Source organism: Ranitomeya imitator, chromosome 4 (genome assembly GCF_032444005.1).
Source record: "Ranitomeya imitator isolate aRanImi1 chromosome 4, aRanImi1.pri, whole genome shotgun sequence".
In the NCBI taxonomy this organism is placed as follows: Eukaryota; Metazoa; Chordata; class Amphibia; order Anura; family Dendrobatidae; genus Ranitomeya; species Ranitomeya imitator.
The window spans coordinates 301295740-301320814 of NC_091285.1; the positions used below are offsets into that span (position 1 = coordinate 301295740).

The following is a 25075-nucleotide window of genomic DNA, read 5'->3' on the forward strand; positions in this document are numbered from 1 at the left end:
CAAAACGCGCGCGTTTTTGCGCGCGTTTTAGCGTGCGTTGCGTCGCCGACGCACGGCGGCGCAACGCTAATGTGAACGTAGCCTTACCTACAGACAGTGTCAGGTCGGCGTCGTTATACTGATTAAAATGATACCTTGGTTGATTAAATCCATCTTGTGGTTGTTTAATCCCTGCACACCGCAGCCCTTTTTCGTTTTTTGCATTTCCGTTTATCGCTACCCTTCTTCCGAGAGCCATAGCTTTTTTATTTTTCCATCAATATGGCCATGTGAAGGCTTTTTTTTGGCAGTTGAGTTATACTTTTGAACAACACCATTGGTTTTACCATGTTGTCTACTCCAAAACAGGGAAAAATTCCAAGTGTGGAGAAATTGCAAAAAAAAGTGCAAGTCCACAACTGTTTTTTTTTATTTTTTTTTACCATGTTCCCCAAATGCTAAAACTAACCTGTCAATATGATTCTCCAGATCATTATGGGTTCACAGATACCAAACATGTGTAGGTTGTTTTTATTTAAATGGTTTAAAAAATTCCAAAGTTTGTTAAAAATATATATTTTTTCCCAGACCAGTAGCGTCTCCATTTTTCATGATCTGGGGCTGGGTGAGGGCTTATTTTCTGCCTACTGAGCTGACATTTTTAATGATACCATTTTGTTGTGGATACGATCTTTTGTTAGCCAGTTATTGCATTGTAATGCAATGTTGCGGCCACAATAAAACCCGTAATTCAGGAGTTTTGACTTTTTTTTTTTTTCGCTACACCGTTTACAGATTGGATTAATTCTTTTTAAAGCTTGATAGATAGGGCGATTCTGAATGCGGCGATACCAAATATGTGTATTTTTATATATATTTTTTTGAATGGGGGTGACTTGAACTTTTATTTAAAAAAAATTTATAATATGTTTAAAAACTTTTTTTTTTTTTTTTTTTTACTTTTTGCATGCTTCAATAGTCTCTATGGGAGACTAGAAGCTGTGATAACCTGATCGCCTCAGCTGCACACAGGCGATGATCAGGTCGCCTGTATGTAGCAGAAATGCTCACTTGCTATGAGCGCCGACCAACAGGCAGCGCTTATAGCGATCTGGTTATGACAACCATAGAGGTCTGCTGAAGACCTCTGGTTGTCATGCTGACCTAGTGGTGACCCCCACCGATGGCGGGATTAGTGATGTGATTCCGGCACGATCACATTAAATGCTGCTGTCAGCGATCGCGATTCCACCAGCGGCTGTTGGGACACATGTCAGCTGTTCAAAACAGATGACATGTGACAGGAAAAATGTGGGCTCAGCACCGGAGCCCGCAGCAAAGAGAAGGACATGACATGCGCCATACTAGTACGGCGCATGTCATAAAGGGGTTAATATTTATTTACAGTTTTGAGTTAATGATATGCTCGTGCTCCGGACGGTTCATGTGGTGCTCTGCTTTCATATTCATCTGTATAGCTTCTGACAGGTCACTGATCCCTCAGTTACCTGCCCCCTAGGTTACATAATGAATATTATATATACAAACATGCTAAAATAAAAAAAACCTTCTGCAGGCAGGCTCCAGCTGTGGCACCTGAGCTGCAACATAATCGCATGTGTAATGTGCATATAATTATTATGGTTGAGGTTATCCTGATATTTAAAAAAGAAAAAATCAATTTTAAAATGGCTCCCTGCCGGTAGCAGCTTTCGGTGTATATAGAGGTGATCCAATAGCTGCTACTGCTTCCTCCTCCAAGATGGCACGGCCACGCCTGCGCAGTAGCAGCTATTGGATCACCTCTATATACACCGAAAGCTGCTACCGGCAGGGAGCCATTTTAAAATTGATTTTTTCTTTTTTAAATATCAGGATAACCTCTACCATAATAATTATATGCACATTACTCAAGCAATTATGCTGCAGCACAGGTGCCACGGCTGGAACCTGCTGAAGGTTTTTTTCTTTTTAATTTTATAATGTATATATAATGTTCATTATATAAACTAGAGGGCGGGTCACAGAGGGATCCCCTGATCAGCAGGCTGCATTATGAATATCTACTCAGAGCACCACATGAAGACCCCCCATAGGCCGACCTGTAGCACAAGCATATCATTAACTCAAAACTGAAAATAAATATTACACAACAACCACAAGATGGATTTCATCAACAAAGGTATCATATTAATCAGTATAACGGCGCCGACCTGACACTGTCTGTAGGTTACTCTGCACAATACTGCTGACAGGTTCCCTTTAAGCTCTGAATAAAGTGAGTATATTTCAGGCTTTGCCATCTTAACCTCTATTGTTCATTAGCTACTCTAAATACTTGTATGGTACAATATTTTCTCTGATGATATGCCAGGTGCATATACTTCTTATTTAATAAATATATTAGGTACCTGTTTAAAGTTGCCACTTCTTCTTTGCTCCCAGTCCATCATGTCATGAAAAATAGGGATCATTACATTCCTCAAGTCAGGCTGGGGTATCAAAGTAACCTCTAGGAATGGACCAATTAAGGCTGGGATAAAATGAAGTTTGTGTTCACCTGCAAAAATAACAGTTTCAGTTACTAGAGAAAATGAGCAACTGTAAATCTCAGAAAGAGGTGGACATACCATTGTGGCAAGCAGGGCAGTTGCACAGGAACCTAAGAGACATGGGGACCCACTTAAACTTCCAAAGCTGGTGGAACTGTGCATTATGATGAGTTATTAGACTGCAAAGGGCCCAAATATTGTTCTTGCATGGGGTCTCTCTTCTGTTTGGTCCATCCCTGAACCCACACCATATTGTACAGTGTTACTCAGTGTCGGACTGGGGTGTGAAGAGCCCACCAGTAACATTGACTTTGGGGGGCCCACTTTTCACCTACATACAAATATTACATTACCCCATTCACAAATTTATCTATATCTCTATTTAACAATATACTGGGTAGTTTAGTTAATTAATGATGAGATGCTGCTTTTTCTGTACAGAGAGAATCAAGTGAATTATAATAATAATAATAATGCCAAGTGCTGCTCATACAGGGTGGCTGGGGGCCCAGATCTGCACAGGGGCCCACCGGGGGATTGCCCTGTTACCCTGTGGGCCAGTCCGAGCCTGGTTATAGTCACCGCTGATCTAGGCTCACTCGTCAAGTATCAAAGTTTTTCGCAATTGAAAAAGAACATAAGCCAATGTAAAATGATTCTGAATGGAATTTAAATTGCGACTTAGATATAATAATAATAATAATAATAATAATAATTTTTATTTATATAGCGCCAACATATTCCGCAGCGCTTTACAAATTATAGAGGGGACTTGTACAGACAATAGACATTACAGCATAACAGAAATACAGTTCAAAACAGATACCAGGAGGAGTGAGGGCCCTGCTCGCAAGCTTACAAACTATGGGGAAAGATAGATATGGTCTTATCGTTAAATAATTAAAAAAAAAATTATCTCAAACTATCTACAGATACACCACCTTAAAGAGAAACGGTACATTCTCTTGAGATTTGTTTTGCTCGAATTAATCATTAATTAACTGGCTCATCATCTCTTATGACTTTATGCGATGCTGTTCCTCTATTAATCCTCTAGAAAATGTGTGACATTACTGTATGTTACCATGTCTCCTGTTAAAGAGGTGTATCCCTACACATTAATTACTGACTGGACAGTGTAGAAACACACTCCTCGTACTGAATGGACAGTGTAGAAACACACCTCTCATACTGACTGGACAGTGTAGAAACATACCCCTCGTACTGACTGGACAGTGTAGAAACATACCCCTCGTACTGACTGGACAGTGTAGAAACACACCCCTCGTACTGACTGGACTGTAGAATCGCAACGCTCGTACAGACTGGACAGTGTAGAAACATGCCCGTAGTACTGACTGGACAGTGTAGAAACACACCTGTAGTACGGACTGGACAGTGCAGACACGCAAAGGTCTTACTGACTGGACAGAGTAGAAATGCACCCCTTGTACTGACTGGACAAGGTAGAAACACACCCCTCGTACTAACTGGGCAGTGTGGAAACGCACCTCTCGTACTGACTGGATAATGTAGAAGCACACCCCTTGCACAGAATGGACATTGTAGAAACACACCCCTGGTACTGAATGGACATTGTAGAAACACACTCCTTGTACTGACTGGACAGTGTAGAAACGCACCCCTTGTACTGACTGGACAGTGTAGAAACACACCCCTCGCACTGACTGGACTGTAGAATCGCAACGCTCGTACAGACTGGACAGTGTAGAAACACACCCGTTGTACTGACTGGACAGTGTGGAAACGTACCCCTCATACTGAGTGGACAATCCAGAAACACACCCTTCGTACTAAATTGACAGTGTAGAAACACACCCCTCGTTCTGACTGGACAGTAAAGAAACACACCCCTCATACTGACTGGACAGTGGGGAAACACACCCCTTGTACTTACTGGGCAATGAAGAAATGCAACACTTGTACTGACTGGACAGTGTAGAAACACACCCATGGTACTGACTGGACAGTGTAGAAACACATCTTTCGTACTGACTGGACAGTGTAGAAACACACCCTTCGTACTGACTGGACAGTGTAGAAACACACCCATGGTACTGACTGGACAGTGTAGAAACACATCTTTCGCAATGACTGGACAGTGTAGAAACACACCCCTCGTACTGACTGGACAGTATAGAAACACACCCATTGTACTGACTGGACAGTGTAGAAACACATCTTTCGTACTGACTGGACAGTGTAGAAACACACCCTTCGTACTGACTGGACAGTGTAGAAACACACCCTTCGTACTGACTGGACAGTGTGGAAACACTCCTCGTACTGACTGGACTGTGTAGAAACACACCCATCATACTGACTGGGCAATATATAAACACACCACATGTACTGACTGGACAGTGTGTAAACAAACCCCTCGTACTGACTGGAATATATAGAACCATACCCCTCGTACTGAATGTACAGTGTAGAAACACAACCCTCGTACTAACTGGACAGTGTACAAACACACCCCTCATACTAACTGGACAGTGTAGAAACACCCCTCGTACTGAATGTACAGTGTAGAAACACACCCCTTGTACTATCTGGATAGTGTAGAAACACACCCCTCATACTGACTGGACAGTTTGGTAACACACCCCTCGTACTGACTCGACAACGTAGAAACACATCCCTCGTACTGAATGGACAGTGCAGAAACACACCCTTGTACTGACTGGACAGTGTAGAAATACACCCCTCTTACTCACTGGACAGTGTGGAAACACACCGCTCATACTAACTGGACAGTGTGGAAACACAACCCTCATACTGAATGGACAGTGTAGAAACACACCCTTGTACTGACTGGACAGTGTAGAAATACACCCCTCTTACTCACTGGACAGTGTGGAAACACACCGCTCATACTAACTGGACAGTGTGGAAACACAACCCTCATACTGAATGGACAGTGTAGAAACACACCCTTGTACTGACTGGACAGTGTAGAAATACACCCCTCTTACTCACTGGACAGTGTGGAAACACACCCCTCGTACTGACTGGACAGTGAAGAAACACACCCCTCGTACTGACTGGACAGTGCAGAAACACACCCCTTGTACTGACTCGACAATGTAGAAACACACCCCTCGTACTGAATGGACAGTGCAGAAACACACCCCTCGTACTGACTGGACAGTGCAGAAACACAACCCTTGTACTGACTGGACAGTGTAGAAACACACCCCTCATACTAACTGGACAGTGTGGAAACACACCCCTCATACTAACTGGACAGTGTGGAAACGCACCCCTCGTACTGACTGGATAATGTAGAAGCACACCCCTTGCACAGAATGGACATTGTAGAAACACACCCCTGGTACTGAATGGGCGTTGTAGAAACACACCCCTCGTACTGACTGGATAGTGTAGAAACACACCCCTCGTACTGACTGGACAGTGTGGAAACACACCCGTCATACTAACTAGACAGTGTAGATACGCAAAGGTGTTACTGACTAGACAGAGTAGAAACGCACCCCTTGTACTGACTGGACTGTAGAATCGCAACGCTTGTAAAGACTGGACAGTGTAGAAACACACCCCTCGTACTGACTGGGCAATGAAGAAATGCAACACTTTTACTGACTGGACTGTAGAAACAATACGCTCGAATAACTGTTTAACTCCATATCAGCATGGGTTTATGAGAAATCGCTCCTGTCAAACCAATCTAATCAGTTATTATGAAGAGGTAAGCTATAGGCTGGACCACGGTGAGTCATTGGACGTGGTATATCTCGATTTTTCCAAAGCGTTTGATACCGTGCCGCACAAGAGGTTGGTACACAAAATGAGAATGCTTGGTCTGGGGGAAAATGTGTGTAAATGGGTTAGTAACTGGCTTAGTGATAGAAAGCAGAGGGTGGTTATAAATGGTATAGTCTCTAACTGGGTCGCTGTGACCAGTGGGGTACCGCAGGGGTCAGTATTGGGACCTGTTCTCTTCAACATATTCATTAATGATCTGGTAGAAGGTTTACACAGTAAAATATCGATATTTGCAGATGATACAAAACTATGTAAAGCAGTTAATACAAGAGAAGATAGTATTCTGCTACAGATGGATCTGGATAAGTTGGAAACTTGGGCTGAAAGGTGGCAGATGAGGTTTAACAATGATAAATGTAAGGTTATACACATGGGAAGAAGGAATCAATATCACCATTACACACTGAATGGGAAACCACTGGGTAAATCTGACAGGGAGAAGGACTTGGGGATCCTAGTTAATGATAAACTTACCTGGAGCAGCCAGTGCCAGGCAGCAGCTGCCAAGGCAAACAGGATCATGGGGTGCATTAAAAGAGGTCTGGATACACATGATGAGAGCATTATACTGCCTCTGTACAAATCCCTAGTTAGACCGCACATGGAGTACTGTGTCCAGTTTTGGGCACCGGTGCTCAGGAAGGATATAATGGAACTAGAGAGAGTACAAATGAGGGCAACAAAATTAATAAAGGGGATGGGAGAACTACAATACCCAGATAGATTAGCTAAATTAGGATTATTTAGTCTAGAAAAAAGACGACTGAGGGGCGATCTAATAACCATGTATAAGTATATGAGGGGACAATACAAATATCTCGCTGAGGATCTGTTTATACCAAGGAAGGTGACGAGCACAAGGGGGCATTCTTTACGTCTGGAGGAGAGTAGGTTTTTCCACCAACATAGAAGAGGAATCTTTACTGTTAGGGCAGTGAGAATCTGGAATTGCTTGCCTGAGGAGGTGGTGATGGCGAACTCAGTCGAGGGGTTCAAGAGAGGCCTGGATGTCTTCCTGGAGCAGAACAATATTGTATCATACAATTATTAGGTTCTGTAGAAGGACGTAGATCTGGGGATTTATTATGATGGAATATAGGCTGAACTGGATGGACAAATGTCTTTTTTCGGCCTTACTAACTATGTTACTATGAACTGACTGGACAGGGTAGAAACACTCCTCGTACTGACTGAACTGTGTAGAAATGCACCCATCATACTGACTGGACAATGTATAAACACTCCACTTTTACTGACTGGACAGTGTGAAAACACACCCCTCGTACTGACAGGACAGTGTAGAAACACACCCCTCATACTAACTGGACAGTGTGGAAGCACACCCCTCGTACTGGCTGGACAGTGTAGAAATACACCCCTCGTACTGACTGGACAGTGTAGAAACACACCCCTTGTACTAACTGGATAGTGTAGAAACACACCCCTCGTACTGACTGGACAATAGATACACACCCCTCGTACTGAATGGACAGTGCAGAAACACATCCCTCGTACTGACTGGACAATTTGGAAACACACCCCTCGTATTGACTCGACAATGTAGAAACACACCCCTCGTACTGAATGGACAGTGCAGAAACACACCCTTGTACTGACTGGACAGTGTAGAAACACACCCCTCATACTGGCTGGACAGTGAAGAATATAAGGAGTGTGTTTCTATATTGTCCAGACAGTACTGAATGTTTAGGGAACACCCACTTATGAATTTATACATAGCTCTTTAGTAATAATAGAGGAACTGGGAATTATAGAGATTTAATTAAAGATGATCCAGCTGTGATATTACATGGGGAATACAATTATTAATTAAACCAGACACATCAGGAGAACTGGCTAGTCCTTTTTATAGGTGGCATACATGAGGCTGTAGAGCTTGGGTCAAGAGGACCACAGCTAGTACGTGCATCATAGCATATACTTGGACTTTGAATCGTGGATTTGTAAAACTGGCCTTAAAATAATTTTTCTAGGGCAAAACAAAAGTATACCGTACATGTTACACTAAGCAAACAAGTTTATTTCAAAGTGGAGCGAGGAATAGGTTGCTGACAGAGGTATCTTATCTTCCGTGTGAACAAATACATTTCATACTGACTCCAACATAAGTTTGGTTGAGAAAGGGCAGCATAAAACTAAATACTGTATATACTCTAGTACAAGCCGAGAATTTCAGCCCATTTTTTTAGGCTGAAATTGCCCATCTTGGCTTATACTTGAGTCATTCCCAGGGGTCGGCAGGGAAGGGACGCGACTCCATTCCCATAGGGGTGGAGCCGCATATTCATTACTGTAATGAGCGGTACTGGTGACCGCTCAATGCTGGAAGAAGCTGTCAGCGCCCGGAGATCCAGGGACGTGCAGGGACCGCGCTAGGAGCAGGTGAGCATAACGGGGGCATTGCGCGATATTCACCTTTCCTCGTTCCACCGCGGGGCTCCGCCTTCCGTGTCCTCTGTCTGTGATGTTCAGGTCAGAGGGCGCGATGATGTGTTAGTGTGCGTGCCGCCGTCTGCCTGAATAGTCACTGCGGAGGAAGCTGAGGAGCAGCGGGCAGCGATGAGAGGTATGTCATTTTTTTTTTTTTTTATTGCAGCAGCAGATATACTGTACAGTTAATAATATCAGCATAAACTGCATTTTATGGGGCCATAATCTACTTTTATGCAGCATTATATGGGGCAAATTTCCTATGGAGCATCTTATGGGGCAATAATCAACTTTTATGCAGCATTATATGGGGCAAATATCTTTATGGAGCACATAATGGGGCCATAATCAACATTTGTTCAGCATTATATGGGGCAAATGTCTCTATGGATCATCTTATGGGGCCATTATTAACCTTTGTGCAGCATTATATGGGGCATATTTTAATATGGAGCATCTTATGGGGCCCATCATAAACATTATGGAGCATTATATTGGGAGTATTGTGTATGGAGCATCTTATGGGGCCCATCATGAACTGTATGAAGCATTTTATGGGGCCCATCATGAACTATATGGAGCATTATATGGGGCTCCTGATTCAATATGGATATTCAAAAACACTTAAATTACTGATATCTCAATTAATTTTACTTCTATTGGTACCTATTTTTATTTTTGAAATTTACCGGTAGCAGCTGCATTTTCCTCCCTAGGCTTATACTCGAGTCATTAACCCCTTCCCGACCCATGACGCCACGTAGGCGTCATGAAAGTCGGTGCCAATCCGACCCATGACGCCTATGTGGCGTCATGGAAAGGTCGCGTCCCTGCAGATCGGGTGAAAGGGTTAACTCCCATTTCACCCGATCTGCAGGGAAAGGGGGAGTGGTAGTTTAGCCCAGGGGGGGGGGGGGTGGCTTCACCCCCCTGTGGCTACGATCGCTCTGATTGGCTGTTGAAAGTGAAACTGCCAATCAGAGCGATTTGTAATATTTCACCTATTATAACTGGTGAAATATTACAATCCAGCCATGGCCGATGCTGCAATATCATCGGCCATGGCTGGAAACACTAATGTGCCCCCACCCCACCCCACCGATCGCCCCCCCCAGCCCTCCGATCTGTCCGGTACACTGCTCCGGCTCCCCTCCGTCCTGTGCTCCGCTCCCCCCGTGCTCTTGTCCGCTCCCCCCATGCTCCAATCACCCTCCCCGTGCTCCAATCACCCCCCTTGCACTCCGATCCACCCCCCTCCGAGCTCCGTTCCACCCCCGTGCTCCGTTCCACCCCCCTGTGCTCCGTTCCACCCCTCCCGCGCTCCGTTCCACCCCTCCCGCGCTCCGATCCCCTCCCGCGCTCCGATCCCCCCCCACCCCCCCCCCCCCGTGCTCCCCCCCACCCCATCATACTTACCGATCCTGCCGGGGTCCGTCCGTCTTCCTCCCGGGCGCCGCCATCTTCCAAAATGGCGGGCGCATGCGCAGTGCGCCCGCCGAATCTGCCGGCCGGCAGATTCGTTCCAAAGTGCATTTTGATCACTGAGATAGATTATATCTCAGTGATCAAAATAAAAAAAATAATAAATGACCCCCCCCCTTTGTCACCCCCATAGGTAGGGACAATAAAAAAATAAAGAATTTTTTTTTTCCACTAATGTTAGAATAGGGTTAGGGTTAGGGCTAGGGTTAGGGTTAGGGCTAGGGTTAGGGGTAGGGTTAGGGGTAGGGTTAGGGCTAGGGTTAGGGTTTCGGTATGTGCACACGTATTCTGGTCCTCTGCGGATTTTTCCGCTGCGGAATTTCACTGCGGTTTTACAACTGCGATTTTCTATTTGAGCAGTTGTAAAACCGCTGCGGAATCCGCACAAAGAAGTGACATGTGTACAGCGATTTTTGTTTCCCATAGGTTTACATTGAACTGTAAACTCATGGGAAACTGCTGTGGATCCGCAGCGTTTTTCGCAGCGTGTGCACATACCTTTAGAATTAGGCTATGTGAACACGGTGCGGATTTGGCTGCGGATCCGCAGCAGTGTTCCATCAGGTTTGCAGTACCATGTAAACATATGGAAACCAAATCCGCTGTGCCCATGGTGCGGAAAATACAGCGCGGAAACGCTGCGTTGTATTTTCCGCAGCATGTCAATTCTTTGTGCGGATTCCGCAGCGTTTTACACCTGTTCCTCAATAGGAATCCGCAGGTGAAATCCGCACAAAAAACACTGGAAATCCGCGGAAAGTCCGCAGGTAAAACGCAGTGCCTTTTACCCGCGGATTTTTCAAAAATGATGCTGAAAAATCTCACACGAATCCGCAACGTGGGCACATAGCCTTAGGGTTAGGGTTGGAATTAGGGTTGTGGTTAGGGTTGTGATTAGGGTTATGGCTACAGTTGGGATTAGAGTTAGGGGTGTGTTGGGGTTAGTGTTGGAGGTAGAATTGAGGGGTTACCACTGTTTAGGCACATCAGGGGTCTCCAAACGCAACATGGCGCCACCATTGATTCCAGCCAATCTCGTATTCAAAAAGTCAAATGGTGCTCCCTCAATTCCGAGCCCTGACGTGTGCCCAAACAGTGGTTTACCCCCACATATGGGGTACCAGCATACTCAGGATAAACTGCGCAACAATTACTAGGGTCCAATTTCTCCTGTTACCCTTGTGAAAATAAAAAAATGCTTGCTAAAACATCATTTTTGAGGAAAGAAAAATGATTTTTTATTTTCACGGCTCTGCGTTGTAAACGTCTGTGAAGCACTTGGGGGTTCAAAGTGCTCACCACATATCTAGAAAAGTTCCTTGGGGGGTCTAGTTTCTAAAGTGGGGTCACTTGTGGGGGGTTTCTACTGTTTAGGCACACCAGGGGCTCTGCAAACGCAACGTGACGCCCACAGACCATTCCATCAAAGTCTGCATTTCAAAAGTCACTACTTCCCTTCTGAGCCCCGACGTGTGCCCAAATAGTGGTTTACCTCCACACATGGGGTATCAGCGTACTCAGGAGAAACTGGACAACAACTTTTGGGGTCCAATTTCTCCTGTAACCCTTGGGAAAATAAAAAATTCTGGGCTAAATAATTATTTTTGAGGAAAGAAAACGTATTTATTATTTTCACGGCTCTGCATTATAAACTTCTATGAAGCACTTGGGGGTTCAAAGTGCTCACCACACATCTAGATAAGTTCCTTTCGGGGTCTAGTTTCCAAAATGGGGTCACTTGTGGGGGGTTTCTACTGTTAAGCCACATCAGGGGCTCTGCAAACGCAACGTGACGCCCACAGATCATTCCATTAAAGTCTGCATTTCAAATTGTCACTACTTCACTTCCGAGCCCCGGCATTTGCCCAAACAGTGGTTTATCCCCACATATGGGGTATCAGCGTACTCAGGAGAAACTGGACAACAACTTTTGGGGTCAAATTTCTCCTGTTACCCTTAAGAAAATAAAGAATTGCAGGCTAAAAGATCATTTTTGAGAAAATATTTTTTTTTTTTATTTTCATGGCTCTGCGTTATAAACTTCTGTGAAGCACTTGGGGGTTCAAAGTCTTCACCACACATCTAGATTAGTTCCTTTGGGGGTCTAGTTTCCAAAATGGGGTCATTTCTGGGGGATCTCCAATGTTTAGGCACACATGGGCTCTCCAAACCTGACATGGTGTCCGCTAATGATTGGAGCTAATTTTCCATTTAAAAAGCCAAATGGCATGCCTTCCTTTCCGAGCCCTGTCGTGCGCCCAAACAGTGGTTTACCCCCACATATGGGGTATCAGCGTACTCAGGACAAACTGGAAAACAACATTTGGGGTCCAATTTCTCCTATTACCCTTGGCAAAATAGGAAATTCCAGGCTAAAAAATCATTTTTGAGGAAAGAAAAATTATTTTTTATTTTCATGGCTCTGCGTTATAAACTTCTGTGAAGCACCTGGGGGTTTAAAGTGCTCAATATGCATTTAGATAAGTTCCTTGGGGGGTCTAGTTTCCAAAATGTGGTCACTTGTGGGGGAGCTCCAATGTTTAGGCACACAGGAGCTCTCCAAACGCGACATGGTGTCCGCTAACGATGGAGATAATTTTTCATTCAAAAAGTCAAATGGCGCTCCTTCCCTTCCGAGCCTTACCATGTGCCCAAACAGTGGTTTACCCCCACATATGAGGTATCAGTGTACTCAGGAGAAATTGCCCAACAAATTTTAGGTGGTTCCATTTTATCCTGTTGCCCATGTGAAAATGAAAAAATTGAGGCTAAAAGAATTTTTTTGTGAAAAAAAAGTACTTTTTCATTTTTATGGATCAATTTGTGAAGCACCTGGGGGTTCAAAGTGTTCACTATGCATCTAGATAAGTTCCTTGGGGCATCTAGTTTCCAAAATGGGGTCACTTGTGGGGGAGCTCCAATTTTTAGGCACACGGGGGCTCTCCAAACGTGACATGGTGTCCGCTAAAGAGTGGAGCCAATTTTTGATTCAAAAAGTCAAATGGCGCTCCTTCCCTTCCAAGCCCTGCCGTGCGCCCAAACAGTGGTTTACCCCCACATATGAGGTATCAGCGTACTCAGGACAAATTGGACAACAACTTTCGTGGTTCAGTTTCTCCTTTTACCATTGGGAAAATAAAAAAATTGTTGCTAAAAGATAATTTTTGTGACTAAAAAGTTAAATGTTCATTTTTTCCTTCCATGTTGCTTCTGCTGCTGTGAAGCACCTGAAGGGTTAATAAACTTCTTGAATGTGGTTTTGAGTACCTTGAGGGGTGCAGTTTTTAGAATGGTGTCACTTTTGGGTATTTTCAGCCATATAGACCCCTCAAACTGACTTCAAATGTGAGGTGGTCTCTTAAAAAAATGGTTTTGTAAATTTCGTTGTAAAAATGAGAAATCGCTGGTCAAATATTAACCCTTATAACTTCCTAGCAAAAAAAAATTTTGTTTCCAAAATCGTGCTGATGTAAAGTAAACATGTGGGAAATGTTATTTATTAACTATTTTGTGTCACATAACTCTCTGGTTTAACAGAATAAAAATTCAAAATGTGAAAATTGCGAAATTTTCAAAATTTTCACCAAATTTCTGTTTTTATCACAAATAAACGCAGAATTTATTGACCTAAATTTACCACTAACATGAAGCCCAATATGTCACGAAAAAACAATCTCAGAACCGCTAGGATCCGTTGAAGCGTTCCTGAGTTATTAATTTATAAAGGGACACTGGTCAGAATTGCAAAAAACGGCAAGGTCTTTAAGATCAAAATAGGCTGGGTCATGAAGGGGTTAAGGTTTCCCAGTTTTTTGTGTCAAAATTAGGAGTCTCTGCTTATACTTGGGTCGGCTTATACTCGAGTATATACGGTATATGCATTCATGAATCCATGTAGCAACACAACAACAGAAGATGGGAAAAAGGTCCTACAGCCTCTTTTAAATGTTGATCTAAACATTTTTAGCTCTAGACATTCTGGGCTAATGTTAGAAATTAAAGGGTAACTAGATTTTCAGAAAACATTTCAGAAGTAGTAATAAGTGGAGGATTCAGGTGCTGAGATCCAGACCAATCGCTAAAACGAAGGAGGGGCAAGTGCTTTCCTCCATGATTGAAGTTAGGCTCTATGATCTGTCAAAGCTTTTGATATTCCACAAGGTTAATTCTTATCTGTAGCCTGGAGAGTGCTTCCGATAAAACCGTTAGGTCATGATTATATGCTACTTTAACTCATTTTATCAGCTTCCTGTTGCAGGTTTCCACATTTCAGAATGATAAAATATCACAGATAATGAGTCAGAAACAGATGTAGGCAGCAGATAATCCGTTACCAAACCTTGTAATAGTCACTTACAGCTGTCAAGAGTGCTGCGATAAATCAGAGCAATACAAGTGGGTTTTTTCGTAAAGGCAAATGAAGTATGCATCAAGGCACCATATTATTGCTCCAGCAAGTCAGTGTGTATAATTTTTTCATACAGGCAACTGAAGTATGCCCACTTTATGATCAAAAACCTCTTGACAGCCAGCTATTGCAGTTTCATTATAAAATACCAAATAATAAAAATGAAGGATAATCCTACCTAAATTCTGCCACATGCTGAAGATTTCACAGCCCATTGTCACACGCATGTCTCCGTATCTAAAGAAATGAAAAACATCAAGTATTCCATAAAAGCAGCATCAGAAGCAATAATCAAGAGACAAATACTGTTTGTGGAGCTGTATACCCTGCGGAGCATTCACATAATATAAATGTGCCGAGTTATGTTCAGTTGGATAGACAGGCCTTATTTGTAATAGTTAAAATTATAGAATTATGAAATGTACACTTTAACCAGTATCTATTGAGATAGTTACTTAGGATTTTTTTTTTTTTTAACTGAAATACATTCAATATTAAAAGGCTCTTTATGCATTCCTCTATCATTCAATTTTTCAGAATAGTCTTTCATGTGTATGTACATGAGGAAAAACACGAATACTGGTCATTATATCACTTATATCCTGCATTTTCCCTAATTTGTCTCTCTGCAGGCTCCATCTTCAATTTCATTTCTCTCTGAGCTAGTGGGTGGGGCATAGATGTTTTGAAGTCTATGAAATAAGAAGATACCGCGCTAAAGCCCTAAGTGTCAGGTATATATCCTGTATGAAAATAGTCACGGGTAAATGGGTGGACATATAAAGTGATAATATAAGAAAATAGTGCCACATTCCAGTCTTGGGTATATGATGACTGTCCTGTGTGCAAACGATTACCTCTTAATTACCTACTTATTGGTGATCATGAACTACTTACTGCACTAGTGGTGAACGCGGTACATGTGTTTAGGGTTTAGTAGTAGTACATGCTCTGTGCGGAGGGTAATAAGCCTGGGGAGGGTAAAAAGCCTGGGTAGCTTCCTCCCGTAGCAGCAGATGCCCTCCGGGTGTCAGAGTTAGAAAGCCGGCAGTGAGCTCCTGCTGGAAGTGTCGCCGTGTAGTAGCGAGGTTGGTGGGGGGTACGGTCTGGGTGACGTCATCAGAACTCAGAAACGAGTGCGCAACAGAACCAAAAACCAACGCGTTTCAAAGGACACCATCCTTCTTCATCAGGGTTGTTTTTATGTCTCCTAAACACAGTACATGCAGAGCTGTGTAGTTGGATCTACCTGTGTCTGACTGATTCCTCCTAAGCTGCTCCTTACTCACCCCTCTCCATAGATTACAATATGTTCTGCAACCTCACACTTCACTGTCAATCTGTCTTGTATTGACCAGCATGGATTTTAGCTCCATTTTTTCTCAGGGTGGAAAGGGAGTTTGGGAGTCAGAGGGAGGAAAAATTGCTGGTCATGGCCAGGTTCTCACTCAGCCACTTCCATGATGTGGGGGGCATTCAGGGTCAGTTTTAGACAAAGTGGGGCTCTGGGCAAAGGTTTAAAGAGGGGCCCCAAATGCTCATATATTGCTCCATCACACGAACATTTCTGTTGTATTTACATGTGCTGAGTTCAGACTGTTAAACGAGCATGATCGACAATAATGAAGTCATTCGACGCTTGTTTCCCAGCCTCTCTACTCCGGATGAGGAAGAATGATAGGCACAGATAGTCCTCGATACAGTATATTGCAGGTTCGGTATAGTACAATAGTTTAATGCACTAACCATGGTCCTTGATAGAGTATAATGCAGCCCCCTCACAGAGTATACTGCAGCCCCCTCACAGAGTATACTGCAGCCCCCCTCAGGGGATACTGCAGCCCCCCTCAAGTGTATACTGTAGCCTCCCTCAGAGTATACTGCAGCCCCCCATAGAGAATACTGCAGCCCCCCCATAGAGCATAATGCAGCCTCACAGAAAATAATGCAGCCCCCTCAGAGTATAATACAGCCCCCACCCTATAATGCAGCCCACCACACAGTATAATGCAGCCCCCCACACAGTATAATGCAGCCTCCAACTCACAGTATAATGCAGCCCCCCACTCACACACAGTATAATGCAGCCCTTCCACACACACAGTATAATGCAGCCCCCCTCAGAGAGTAAAATGCAGCCCCCTCATAGCGTATAATGCGCCCCACACACAGTATAACGTAGCCCCTTCATAGAATATACTGTAGCCCACTCATAGATCATAATGCAGTCCCCTCATAGAGCATGATGTAGCCCCCTCATAGACCATAATGCAGTCCCAAACACAGTATAATGAAGCCCCTCCACACAGCATAATGCAGCCCCCTGACACACAGTATAATGCAGCCCCCTAAATGCACAGTACAATGCAGCCCCCCTCCATACACAGTATAATGCAGCCCCCCCACACACAGTACAAAGCAGCCCCCTCACATACAGTATAATGCAGCCCCCTCAGAGTAAAATGCAGTCCCTCACACTGCAGCTCCCCAGAATATAATGCAGCCCCTCACACAGTATAATGCAGCCCCTCACACACACAGTATCATGCTGCCCCCCACACAAACAGTATAATGCAGCCCCCACACAGTATAATGCAGCCCCCCACACACAGTATAATGCAGCCCCACACACACAGTATAATGCAGCCCATGCATGCACGATAACGCAACCCCCTCCACACACAGTATAATGCAGCCCCCCACACACAGTATAAAGCAGCTCCCTCATAGAGCATAATGCAGCCCCCTCATAGCGTATAATGCAGGCCCACACACAATAAAATGTAGCTACCTCATAGAGCATAATGCAGCCACTTCAGAGTATAATGCAACCCCCACACATACACACATAGTATAATGCTGCCCCCCCACACACACAGTATAATGCAGCCCCCCTAAATGCACAGTATAATGCAGACCCTCTCCACGCACAGTATAATGCAGCCCCCTCCACACACAGTATAATGCAGCCCCACGCACACAGTATAATGCAGCCCCCTCACACAGTACAATGCAGCACCACTCACACAGTATAATGCAGCCCATGCATGATAATGCAACCCCCTCCACACACAGTATAATGCAGCCCCCTCACACACAGTATAATGCAGCCCCCCACACACAGTATAAAGCAGCTCCCTCATAGAGCATAATGCAGCCCCCTCATAGCGTATAATGCAGGCCCACACACAATAAAATGTAGCTACCTCATAGAGCATAATGCAGCCACTTCAGAGTATAATGCAACCCCCACACATACACACATAGTATAATGCTGCCCCCCCACACACACAGTATAATGCAGCCCCCCTAAATGCACAGTATAATGCAGACCCTCTCCACGCACAGTATAATGCAGCCCCCTCCACACACAGTATAATGCAGCCCCACGCACACAGTATAATGCAGCCCCCTCACACAGTACAATGCAGCACCACTCACACAGTATAATGCAGCCCATGCATGATAATGCAACCCCCTCCACACACAGTATAATGCAGCCCCCTCACACACAGTATAATGCAGCCCCCTCACACAGTATAATGCAGCCCTCCATACACAGTATAATGCAGCCCCCCACACACAGTATAATGCAGCTCCCTTATAGAGCATAATGCAGCCCCCTCATAGCGTATAATGCAGGCCCACACACAGTATTATGTAGCCCACTCATTGAGCATAATGCAGCCCCTTCAGAGTATAATGCAGCCCCCACACATATACACAAACATAGTATAATGCTGCCCTCCACACACAGTATAATGCTGCCCCCACACACAGTATAATGCAGCCCCCTAAATGCACAGTATAATGCAGCCCCTCTCAACACAGTATAATGCAGCCCCACACACACAGTATAAAGCAGCCCCCACACGCAGTATAAAAGTAGCCCCTCAGAGAATAATGCAGCCCCCTCAGAGTAAAATGCAGCTCCACACACAGTATAATGCAGCTCCCTAGAATATAATGCAGCCCCCCATACAGTATAATGCAGCCCCCCATACAGTATAATGCAGCCCCCACTCACACAGTATAATGCTGCCCCCACACAGTATAATGTAGCTCCCACACACAGTATAATGCAACCCCCACGCACAGTATAAAGCAGCCCCCCACACACAGTACAATGCAGCCCACGCACGATAATGCAACTCCCCTCCACACACAGTATAATGAAGCCCCCACACACAGTATAATTCAGCTCCCTCACAGAATATAATGCAGCCCCTCATAGCGTATAATGCAGGCCCACACACAGTATAATGTAGCCCCCTCATAGTATAATGCAGCCCCCACACATACACACACAGTATAACGCATCACCCTCAGAGTATAATGCAGCCCGACACACATAGTATAATGCAGCCCCCCACACAGTATGCTACCCCCCACAGTATAATTCAGCCCCCCACAGTATAATGCAGCCCCCATGCACACACAGTATAATGCAACCCCCCACGCAATATAATGCAGCCTCCCCACAAGCAATATAATGCAACCTCCCACACACAATATAATGCAGCCCCCCCACAGTATAATGCAGCCCAAACACACACACAAAGTATAATGCAGCCCCCTTACTCTCAGTATAATGCAGCCCTCCCACAGTATAATGCTGGGGGCCCCTGGAGGAGTGTGGGCCCTAGGTAGCTGCCTGCCCCTAACACCAGCTGGGTGTGTGACTATAAGGTGTCCACGTCACTCCACAGGCCAATCTCACTCTTGCTGTTTACTCAGTCTACAAAGTGAAAACAGAAGGTAACTCAACTAGCCCACAAACACAAGAGACTAAAAAGTATCAAAAATAGGAAAATAATAGACATACATAAAAGGTGCAAAAACACTTATAAAACTTTCTTGTTTTTTTCACTCATTGTTTTTACACTTAGTAGCCCTCGATAAGAAAGTTAAATTTCTGTTCCCAGGGTCATGGTCAGCATTTGTGTCCAAGTACAATTGCTTGGGTCCCCAACTTGTGTTACATCTGGGAAATAATTCATTCACGATATATAGTCCATCATTAATCATTATGGATGGGTTGGAACATAATATTCCTCCTGCCTAGGTCCACCCGTGGGGAGGGTTCTTCATTATGCAAGCACTACACATGCACACTGCCCCCTTTAATTATTGTATATGATATACTCTATGATGATATGAATCTTGACTGAATGATGTTCCACTCACAGAATATCGCTCATTTGATACAGCAGTCATATGCTCCCACAAGATTTCACTCTGAATTACCATAATAAAGGTTAATGCAAGGTGTCAGAAGTGGGAGTAATACGATAAGTAATATGCTAATTGTGTTCCCATAAGCTGGATGAGGGAGACATTTCTATTTCACCGGAATCATTGGACAATCAGCAGTCACTGGAAGTTATGTAGCCTTAGACATGACATATTTTATACAATACATATAAGCTACAGTGGACTCTCTTTATTACATAGCTCATAAGAAGCAACAGAGAAAAGACAAATTTCTATCTTAAGATATAGTACAAACTTTCATGAAGGAACAAGTATGGAAAGATAATGAAGCGGTTTGAGAGAATGCTTAAAGGGGTGTAAAATTAATTTTAAAGTACAATAGAGGTACTTTGAGGAATATAAGGTTTAAAATACATTCTGGGTTCAAAGTTTTGCTGTCTTCAGTCTGAATCTACAAAGTGCACATTCAAATAAAAACAAGTAAAAACATTATAATTGGCAGATGTGTCTAAACTATTGATTAGTACTGAATATATAAGATGCATAATTTGTGTGGGTGAGTTTAAATATATGTGCTCTCTATCGAGCTCCAATACAATCCACTCTGGTCAGCTTCCCCCAGATGACTGACTAAGGTGCACACCTCGCCTGGTTATATGTAGAGCCAGTCAGATGCACCTAACCAGAGCATGTAGAACAGGAGTGGGGAACCTCAGGCCCCAGGGCCATTTACGGCCTTCGATGACCTTTTATCAAGCCCCTGAGCACATTCTCAGGGACCGTATTCTTGGGCAAGGAGCTGTATTTTGATTGCCACAAGCTCATTAATTTCTTCTTGCTCTGTTAGCACACACACAGTGTCCACTATTGAACACTGAAGGGCATGCAATGAAAGATTATGTCCCGACACCAGTGCCACAGTCAGGATGTACTTTGTGGGCAGAGTTAGTGTGGCCCCCCAAGGATGGTATAAACATCCAAGTGGCCCTTGGCAGAAAAAAAGATTCCCCACCCCTGCTGTAGAGCCAGGATTTAACCCTAGGCTACCTGGCTTTGCAAATAAAAATGCCTTAAAAACATTCTCTCTCTCTTTTGGTATTAGATGTTCCTTTTCTGGGGCAGGGTCGGGGGCGCAATATCCATGGCCCCTTACCAGCCTGAGAATACCAGCCCCAAGCTGTCAGTTTTGCCTGGTTGGTCATCAACAATAACCCACGCTTTTTAAAAAAATTATTATTTATTTAGAGCAAAGGCGGTGGGTACTGAATACTCCCTTCAGACGCCACCTACTCTCACGGTTATTAGCGGCAGCAGCTGACGGGAGAAGTAGTCTCATCAGCCCGCTGCCTGCACTCACTGTTATTAGCGTCCGCTGATAGGAGCAGTAGTCCCATCAGCTGACAACAGTGACCGGAGGTAAACTTTTTACCTCCGATCACAGCTACGGGCTCACGCTGTCATTTGACAGTGTGGGAACCGCGGCTGTCTCACTGGTGGTAATGATTTCATTGCTGATCAGAAGCGGTGTTTACTGCGCTGACATGCACATGACAGCATGGCAAACACAAGATGTTCAGGCCCTCTATTCAAGTGAAAAGGTTACAAGTACGGGTCCCGAACCCACCAGACCCAAACATCAAGAGGTCCTCCCATCTCTAACTCGGACATCTAGGCATCATTGTTTTTTTGGCTGGGGTATTTTTTATGATTCTGCTAGTGTAGTGTGGTTTGAAACAAAAGACAAGAACACTTAATCCTGTGATGAGAATTTGTTTTTATTTTGTTTGCCATGCTACCCCAGGAGATGGTAAATTGGATAATCTAGAGATATTAAAAAGAGGTAACTCTTACCTTTCCAGCACTTTTTTCATTTTTGAAGGGGCAAATATCTCCAACTGTAAACAAGACTGGTTTATAAAAATGACTGCAAGGTAAAAGTAGGAATCCCATATCTGTGTGAATAAAGTACAAACACGTGAACTTAACTTTTACCTTGCAACAGTAACACAGTTATAGAAATCAATATACATTACAGTATTTACAGTATTGATATGGTTAAAAAAGTCAGCAGGAACATAGATATCTATATCTATGGTGTTTTTTCCTTAAATGAGCGCTATTGCAAGACACTTTTAACCCCTTCAAGCCGCAGCAAATTTCTTTTTTTTTTTAATTTTCATTTTTCCCTCCACTACTTCTAACAGTCATATCTTTTTTGATTTTTCACCCCACTTAGCCATATGAGGGCTTGCTCTTTGCAGGCAAATTGCATATTTGGATGACACCATTCGTTTTGTTATGTCATGGACAGTTACAAAGTTGTTCTTTGTTATTTTTTTTTACTGTGTTCACTATACAGTAAAACTGACCTGTCTATATGATTCTCCAGGTCAGTACGATTACGCAGACACCAAACACATATAGTTTGTTTTCTTTTTTATTCAAGTGGTGAAAAAGATGCGGAAATGTAAAAATATATATAGATTTTTCTTGTGCTGAAATATCCGGAGGAGCGTAACGTTTTCCATTTTTGGCAAATGGAGCTGTATGAGAGCTTATTTTTTGCACCCGGAGCTGAGGTTTTTACTGATACCATTTTGGGGTAGATATGATGTTATGATCCCCTCTTACTGTTTATTATTAAAAAGTTGCCAAAAAAAATCTAATTCCGGAGTTTCCATCTTTCTTCTCACTAAGCGACTTACCAATTGGATACATTTATTTTATATTTTGATAGATTGGGCTATTTCAAAGTCAGCAATACCAAGTGTGTTTTCTTTTTCTTTTTTTGGGGGGACAAAAGGGGGGTGATTTGAACTTTATATTTATTATTTCCATATTTTTTAAAATATTATGTCCTCCTGTGAATGCCAGTTACAGGCTGGAGTTTACAGAAGTACCGTAACGACAGGCACGGGAGTCCACAGCTGTCCCCTGGCTATCACATCAACTATTGGCGCCCAGTGGTCACATCACCAGCATGCCTGTGAGGGCATAGAATGATGCACCCCTCCCCTTTCTGGTATGTGTTAAAGTTGTTGTACACTACTTAGACAACCCCTTCCCATTCCCAAATAAAACAAAAACACATATACTCAAATCCTGCGCAGGCGCTGTTCCAGCGGTGTTAGCACTCGAGTTCCCGGGGCTCACATACAGTTGTCATGACACATGAGTCTGGAGCCCAATCAGCGCCAGCGTCACTATCCCTGCCTTCAAAAGCACTAGTAAGAAGTGAGTGGCCAGCTGCAATTCCAACCCCCTCTTGATTACGGATATGTCCGAAGGAGGAGACCGTGATGCCAGCTGTGATTGGGCACCAGGTTTAGGTGTCATAACAACAGCACAAGGGCCCTGGGAACGCAAGTGCCGACACTGCTGGAATGGTGCTGGCACAGGAGGGGAGTAAAAGTGATTTTACAGGTGTCAAACATGTGGAATGAGAAGGGGGCTGTCTTACTAGTAGACAACCCCTTTAAATGCCGCTGTCAGAGATTGACAGTGGCATAAACCAAGAGAACAGCTGCGGGCGAAGCAGAGCTCTGCACGAGGCTGCTAGAGGTACATGATGGCTGAATGAGAAACTTTCCGAAATGCCCGATTTACATGTGTGGCAAATTTAGGACAGTCATTTGCCCATAAAATAATATTTGCTTTGTATTCCGTTTTTTGGTGACTGTGTGGAGAATATTAGTTTCAAGATAGCGGAAACACAGTGTAAATTCTTCTAAAGCACCTCATTTTACCTCAGGGACAAATTTGAGGCAGACTTGTCTGGCTGTTTAGCTGTGCATGAAAAAAAACATATATTTTTCAGTTATGACCACAAGCTACAACACTGTGAGGCATAATCAGCAAAGTGGACTCTCTCCAGAATGAACTGGACAATGAAAGACTCTGAAGAGACAATTTGCATATTTGCCAGAGGAGCATTGCGGCTTAAAAGTCTCCTCATCTTGGCATGATTGACATGTCACTCTCAGCAAGGAGAAAAGTTAGTGCTTGGATCACGGTCAGAAACCTCTTATTCCGCAGCCTAACCAGATCTCACACTTTGCACTGACGAGGGGCAGTACCCGAAACACAGTGTCTGCAAATTGAGATTCTGGTTTTGCCTTTTATCCTAAGTCATGTGGCAAGGCTCGTTAAAGGGTCAACATTGACTTTAAGGATTGTTACTTCCTACAAGTGGCGCTAGAGCTCTAGTCCTGTGCCTCTCTGAAGAGACAATTTGCTGGACAATTAAAGACATACAGTGCCTTGCGAAAGTATTCGGCTCCCTGGAACTTTTCAACCTTTTCCCACATGTCATGCTTCAAACCTAAAGATACCAAATGTAAATTTGTGGTGAAGAATCAACAACAAGTGGAACACAATTGTGAAGTTGAACAAAATTTATTGGTTATTTTAAATTTTTGTGGAAATTCAAAAACTGAAAAGTGTGGCATGCAATATTATTCGGCCCCTTTAACTTATTATTATTATTATTATTATTTATTGTTATAGCGCCATTTGTTCCATGGCGCTTTACATGTGAGGAGGGGTATACATAATGAAAACAAGTACAATAATCTTAAACAATACAAGTCATAACTGGTACAGGAGGAATGAGGACTCTGCCCGCGAAGGCTCACAATCTACAAGGGATGGGTGAGGATACAGTAGGTGAGGATAGAGCTGGTCATGCAGCGGTTTGGTCGATCGGTGGTAACTGCAGGTTGTAGGCTTGTCTGAAGAGGTGGGTCTTCAGGTTCTTTTTGAAGGTTTCGATAGGCGAGAGTCTGATGTGTTGTGGTAGAGGGTTCCAGAGTAGGGGTGATACGCGAGAGAAATCTTTTATACGATTGTGGGAAGAGGAGATAAGAGGGGAGCAGAGTAGGAGATCTTGTGAGGATCGGAGGTTGCGGGTAGGTAAGTACCGGGAGACGAAGTCACAGATGTATGGAGGAGACAGGTTGTGGATGGCTTTGTACGTCATGGTTAGGTTTTGTAGTGGAGTCTCTGGGCAATGGGGAGCCAGTGAAGGGATTGACAGAGGGGAGAGGCCGGGGAATAGCGTGGGGACAGGTGGATTAGTCGGGCAGCAGAGTTTAGAATAGATTGGAGGGGTGCGAGAGTGTTAGAGGGGAGGACACAGAGCAGGAGGTTGCAGTAGTCAAGGCGAGAGATGATGAGGGCATGG

At 43.9% G+C, this 25075-nt stretch overlaps 1 protein-coding gene across 7 annotated transcripts in view; it reads right to left on the minus strand.

Moving 5' to 3' along the window:
• Positions 1-25075, minus strand: part of DOCK4 (dedicator of cytokinesis 4) — a 488246-nt gene that overhangs the window by 124008 nt on the left and 339163 nt on the right. For all 7 annotated transcript variants that reach the window (XM_069764796.1, XM_069764797.1, XM_069764795.1 and 4 more), the window contains 3 exons: positions 21745-21845; positions 14858-14916; positions 2391-2539 (listed from right to left, as the gene is read on the minus strand). In XM_069764796.1, the coding sequence (XP_069620897.1) occupies positions 2391-2539; positions 14858-14916; positions 21745-21845 (309 nt within the window). The remainder of the gene's footprint in view (positions 1-2390; positions 2540-14857; positions 14917-21744; positions 21846-25075) is intronic.